The 6,006-nt window shown below is 50.2% G+C and overlaps 1 protein-coding gene across 4 annotated transcripts in view; it reads left to right on the top strand.

Annotated features, from left to right (window-relative positions):
• LOC111821051 (lysine-specific demethylase 2B-like) overlaps nt 1-4,516 on the top strand; it is a 63,329-nt gene extending 58,813 nt beyond the window's left edge. For 2 of the 4 annotated variants that reach the window (XM_023733831.1, XM_023733829.1), the window contains one exon: nt 4,306-4,516. In XM_023733831.1, the coding sequence (XP_023589599.1) occupies nt 4,306-4,458 (153 nt within the window). In that variant the 3' untranslated portion in view covers nt 4,459-4,516. The remainder of the gene's footprint in view (nt 1-4,305) is intronic. The other 2 variants (XM_023733830.1, XM_023733832.1) reach the window with 2 other exon arrangements.
• The last annotated feature ends 1,490 nt before the right edge of the window (nt 4,517-6,006 follow it).

Here is a 6,006-nt window from a genome sequence, read left to right as displayed (position 1 = left end):
GCAGGCTGTTTAATCTGCTTTGATTTCTGGTCTTTGGAGAGGGGCTTGGCTACAAGGCCCAATTGTTTCTGTCCTAGGAGCCAAAGCAGACAAAAAGTGCTGAGGGGCGGTCCTGACAGCTAGATAAAATGCCAGGGTGCCTTGTCAGCTCACTACAGCTCAATTCTTTACGTCCTTGCACACTTGCTTAAGGAGGTTATGGCCATTTGAAAACAGGTCTTCAGGAGTCCGAAAACGTGGCTTCAGTTGGAAACTGAAGGCGGAGGGTTGGGTGCAGAGGGGCAGACAGGAAAACAGCAGTCTCTAAGCCCCACGGATTAGGTTTGTTTTCGACAAAGAATCTGCCTTTGCAGCTGTAGGTTGATGGACCGCTGTTCCGATCAGGGGCCCCCAAGATCATGCTCCTGGGTTTGGGAAGTCATTGCATTTTAATTTCTCGAGCCAGGTGATAGGGCACTTCCTCTACAGTTTCCCTTCTCAAGCACGAACAGGCGTTTCCATTTTTGCCCAGCGTAGTTCTTGCCTTTCCTCCTCCCATTGTAAACACGTGCTGATGGCTGGAAGAACTCCTAGGGCACATCACAGAATGGATGCATTGTGGCTGGTTACTTTAAGATGACATCTCAGAAAGTCTCCCTCCGTAGTTTTAACTCCAGTTAGGTTGATAAGTGATAGGAGGATCCAAATGGACATTCTTTAAACTGCCGTCTCTCTTATACTTATCCTTTTTTTTTTTTTTTCCCTAATGGCTTTAGTGAAAGCAGTCTTCCCCGGAAAGGTAATGCCCCACGCCCCAGCCCCCAGGGGCAGTGAATCTATTTGGAAATTGCAAACAATTTACCCTTCTCCCCTTCCCCCTACCATTGGAATTTTTTTTTTTTGCCATTGATTTTTTTTTTTTCCAGGAGAAAAAAAATTTAAAACACTTCCACCCGCCCTCCTATTATAGTTTTCAAGTACTTGAGACCTGGGAGTTCTAGACTCACATTTGATTCGTTCAACTTTAAGATGACTTGGGCCTCCGAGGAAGAGCTGAAAGGCCAGGTGCCACTCCAGTGGGCCTTTGGGAACACAAATTGAACCCTTGAGATCCGCTCAGAATGGATTCCCCTCCCGGCCAGAGGTTGCATGCCATCTGCCTGCCTCGTCTTTCCTTTTGGCCTGAAGTTGGTGAACAGCTCACTGGGTGAGGCTCCGCATTAGTCAGCGAGTAATGTTGAGCAATCCTGTGTTTAATGTTCCCAGGCGTGTGGCTGAAACCTTTTTTGTTTTTTCTCTCTCTTTTTTTTTTTTTTGTACTTCAGGTGAAGGCTTATAAAACAAATGTTTCTCATGAAATAGTAGTATACATATTGTTTTATGACATTGGTTAACAACCCCACAACATGTCAACCCTCTCCTTTCTCGACCTTTTTTTCTGGTGAAAATATACATAGCCAAAGATACACCATTTCAAAAATTTCTACATGCACAGTTCAGTGACATCGACTACGCTCTTCGAATTTTGCTGCTATTCTCACTTTAAATGAAGGCTTGCAGAACAAAATAGTTTCTCATTTAACAGTACACATGTTGCCCTATGACAATGGTTAACAACCTCACAACACATCAACACTATCCTTACTCAACCCTGGGTTCCCTAGCACCAGCTTCCCTGTCCCTTTCTGCCTTCTGGCCCTTGTCCCCAGACTGTGCATCATTAGTCCCATTTGGTTTTATGGGGCTGTCCCCTCCCTGGCTGAACGGTGAACCTCGGAGATGACTTCACCACTGAGCTAAAAGGGTGTCTGGGGGCCATACTCTCGGGGTTTCTCCAGTCTCCTTTAGGCCAGTAAATCTGGTCTTTTTTTTGTGAGTTAGAATTTTGTTCTACATCCTTCTCCAGCTCTGTCCAGAAGTGGCTGAAACCTTTTGAAGGCGAAGGGTGGAAGGCGACAATCCGTTTGTAAGTCTGTTCTTTGCACTTTTTGTTTCCTGCGGTGCTCTCTTGGAAAAAAAAAAACACTATTTAAAAATAAAAAAAATTGAATTCCCTCATCAGCATCTGTTTTCACCCAGCTGGTTTCCATTGGGTTCAGCAACAATGAGGAGAGACTTCTCTTCCCCTCCTGAAATACAGCCAAAAACAAGGATTTTTTTTCCCCTAACCAAGAAGGATTCTCAGGTGTCATGGAGCCAATCAATGGTAGAGTGGCTCAGATGGTTTCCGAAAATTTGAAAAGTCAAAACCGACTTCAGACTTTTACCAATCGACTCTAGAGTTGGGAGAGGTGTGTGAGGGTCTGAGGAGTGGCTGGCTGGCCCAGCCTTGGCCTGTTTTTAAGGATATTGTTCAAAATCATTTGGTTCTCGCTCTGGAGTGGGGGTAGGGCTGAGACCACCACCCCGCCCCGCCCCGAATCCTTCTTAGGAGGACTCGGGAGGTCAGGGTCTGCCTAATGGTGAAGATCCTCACTCTTTTTTAAACTCAGTGGGGCACCAACCCAGTGACTTGGAACAAAGATGAATACTCTCCCAGCAATGAAACTGGAGTTCTCAAGAAAGTAGCTGGAGCCAAGGAAACCGCTAGATTATGATCCCAATTCCTTGCATCTCCCCTCGGAGCTCAAAAGCATGCGACGGCCGTGGTCTCATTCCAAAGCATACCATCCACCAGAGGCAGGGAGAGCAAATGGACCCATTACGCAGATGGGAAAAGTGAGACCCTCAACACGGGAAAAAGGCTGCTGAGCTGAAAACGGAGTTAGCAGGGCCTGGAGTGGACGAGGAGCTGAGAGCTAGGAACTCAAAAAGGGCAGAGTCGGGGGCTTTTCCAGGTGGGCAGTGTGAGAGGTGAGGAAGGAGTGTTTTAGGGGAAGCTGGAGAACTTTGGTCTGCTTGTACTTGTGTCCTTGTCCCAGATGTAGAAGATCCCTGGGTGATGCAAGCAGTTTGCACTCAATGGCTAACCTAAAGGTTAGTGGTTAGAATTCACCCAGAGGCACTGCAGAAGAAAGACCTGGCAATTTTCCATAAGGATCACAGCCAAGAAAGCCTTATGGAGCAGTTCTACTCTGTAACACATGGGGTTGCCACGAGTCAGAATCAACTTGAGGGCAATGGGTTTGTTTCCCTTCCTCCCCATATAGAATGTCACCTGTTGCATGATTTCTTTACTGCATCAGCAGAGGCTGCGGCAGCTGGGGTGGGAGAGCATGCTTGCTTAATACTCAGCTTCCTGAGTTCCTGGAGGCTAGAGAAGGTGAGGAGGGGTCTCTGGCATCCACAGAGGCTCTTCGAGACAGACATGCAGGCCTTCGAGTGTGGACGAGGTAGCCTCTGAAGAAGAGGGCCCAGCGGGGAAGGCAGTGACTGACTGCTCTCCCACTACCCTCCTTCCTTCCTTGCCTGTCCTGGATGCAGCTTCCGGAAGGTTCATCTTTGCCAGTGCTGTCGGTGGTGTTGCTTCCTTCCCCTTGTCCCCCGCCTTCTCGTCCATACAGACCCCGCCCTGCCGCAGTCAGAATTTCCTGGGCCCAAGCCTTTTTACAGTTCCGATGCCCAGGCTATGACCGCCTGTACTTCCTCTCCTGTAAGAAAGACCAAGAGGGCTCTCCATCCAGATTCTGCTCCAGACCAGGGGCGTGCATCCCCAGAGTTAGGATGGGCCCAGGCCACACCAGGGACTTGAGTGCTGGGAGCACTTTGTGGAAACGCAGGCAGGGCAGTGGCAGGTGGTGGTGGGGGAGGAGCCAGAGGCGGGAACTCGGAGAGCACGCCCCGCCTGAGGCCACGCCCCCGCCCTCATTGGCCGGCCAGCATGGCCTGCTTCCAGAGCGCGGGAAGATACTTACAACCTGGCTGCAAATGTGTAAGGATACGAAGTTGACTTCTATTTTTCAAGGATGGGGGGGATAGCAGAGTCTGTGCAAGAATGTTCTAGAGACAAGAGGTCCCCTTGTCTGTTGTAGCTAGAATCAGGCAGTGGCTCCCACCCTGTCAGCGGATCAGGGAACTCTCTTTCTGCAGCTCACAGAAAAACAGAGTGGACCCCATAAACTTTTCTGGGCGTGCAGATCAGCAAACTTTGAAATGATGCGCTCCTGTTGCCTCTTCCTCCCCCTCCTCATTGTGCATGCTTCTGGCATCTGGCCCCTTCCAGCGCCTCCTTCTTGCCTTCCATCCAGCCCCCCACCCCATTTGTGCTCTTGTTGCTAAGCTGGTGACAGTGACGCCTCAGTGACTCCCCTTGCCCGTAAACCTCTCTCTCTCCTTCCGTTTTGCTCCTCGGACACTGACCTCCCCGACCTGGGTCTGTGGTTTCAGGTGCAGCCCAAATTCCGGTACCCTTTCTACTATGAGATGTGCTGGTATGTCTTGGAGCGGTACGTGTACTGTGTGACCCAGCGGTCCCACCTCACTCAGGAACACCAGAGAGAATCAATGCTGGTTGGTGAGTGGACTCTGGGCAGTGGGTGACCTCGGCGGGTCAGCTCGGGCAAAAGGAATGTTTTCCATGGGGCCCTGGGTTCAGGGAATTCTTTTGAGCCACGGTATTGGGAAGAACCCTAGAGATCATAGCATCCAGAGAAGGGAACGAGTTCCTTGTCAGATTCCCACTTGGAATACTGAGTTCAAGGAATAACTCCTGACTCCCCAGAGCGTCACGTTTGTGGTTTCTGGGGCTTGTCCTCAACTACGCAGGCAGGTCCTTGGTACGGTCGCTGACGCAAGAGACCCACCAAGTAAGGAATCCTGGGTCTTTTTGTTCCTCCATGGCCATTAGCTTTGGGTGGGCGTTTTCTGCACAGGGCAAGGCCGGTGAGATGCAGCCAGGGTTCCCAACCCCAGGCCGTCTTGGAGTCCGTGGGAGGGGTGACCACGGCTGGAGCTCAGAGGAGCAGTGGGTGGTACTCAGAGGCGCAGCCGAGAGAGCGGGTTTATAGCCGCAGCTGCAGCTCCTGCCCGACTGCCCGTACTTAAAGGGACACCAGCTCCCCCAAATGGCCCTGTCCTTGAATCTCATTCCACAGATGCCCACCTGAAGTTGCATCTTGTAGCTGGCAGTGAGCTCCCACCAGGGTTGTGTAGGAAAACGCAATCCCTTCCCTCAGCTCCCTCTGAGAGGTTACCATTGAGGGTTTTTTTTCTGGATGCTGAAGCCGGCTGTGCAGCGCTCACAGTGGCCTTTCCATCGGGGGACAGGGAGATGAGACTGGCTGGATGGAGAGCCCCTCTTGTCTTCTTTGGGGTCCGCACGACTTCTCCTGCAGTCTCCAGGACTGCTGGGTTTTCATTTTTATTGTTTTCCTCACAGTAAGCCTTCTCCCTTTCTCAGTCACTTTGAGGGGTATCTTAGTCATCTAGTGCTGGTACAACAGAAGTACCACAAGTGGATGGCTTTAACAAAGAGAAAGTTATTTTTTCACAGTAAAGTAGGCTAAAAGTGCAAATTCAGGGCATCAGCTCCAGGGGAAGGCTTTCTCTCTCTGTCGGCCTTTTCAGCATTGTTCCCCTGGACTAGGAGCTTCTCCGCGCAGGAACTCCAGGTCCTAAGGATGCGCTCTGCTTCTGGCACTGCTTTCTCGGTGGTATGAGGTCCCCCCTGTCTCTCTGCTCACTTCTCTCTTTTATATCTCAAGAGATTGCCTCAGGACACAATCCAATGTTGTAGACTGAGTCCTGCCTTACGAACACAACTGCCACCCATCCTCCCTCGTTAACATCATAGAGGCAGGATTTACAACATATAGGAAAATCATACAATACTAGGAATCATGGTCCCCCCAAATTGATGCGCACGTTTTTGGGAGGACATAATTCAATCCATGACAAGGGGTGTCAGGCTGGGCGCATGTTGAGGAACAAACGCTTCTTTGGCTGAGAGTCTGTCCTGGGCAGGGCTTGTTTGCCTCCTGGGAAATGTTCGTTTTCTCTGAGGTGTCTCTCTGGAATCTCATTTCTGTCAGACGATGGGATATCTAGATGTAGAAAAATACCAACACTCTAAAACCTGCCCCTCTGAAG

The sequence above is a fragment of the Trichechus manatus genome, unplaced genomic scaffold (assembly GCF_000243295.1).
Source record: "Trichechus manatus latirostris isolate Lorelei unplaced genomic scaffold, TriManLat1.0 scaffold00061, whole genome shotgun sequence".
Taxonomy (NCBI): Eukaryota; Metazoa; Chordata; class Mammalia; order Sirenia; family Trichechidae; genus Trichechus; species Trichechus manatus.
The sequence above is the reverse complement of the archived record's forward strand: the minus strand, read 5'-3'. Positions and strand labels throughout refer to the sequence as shown.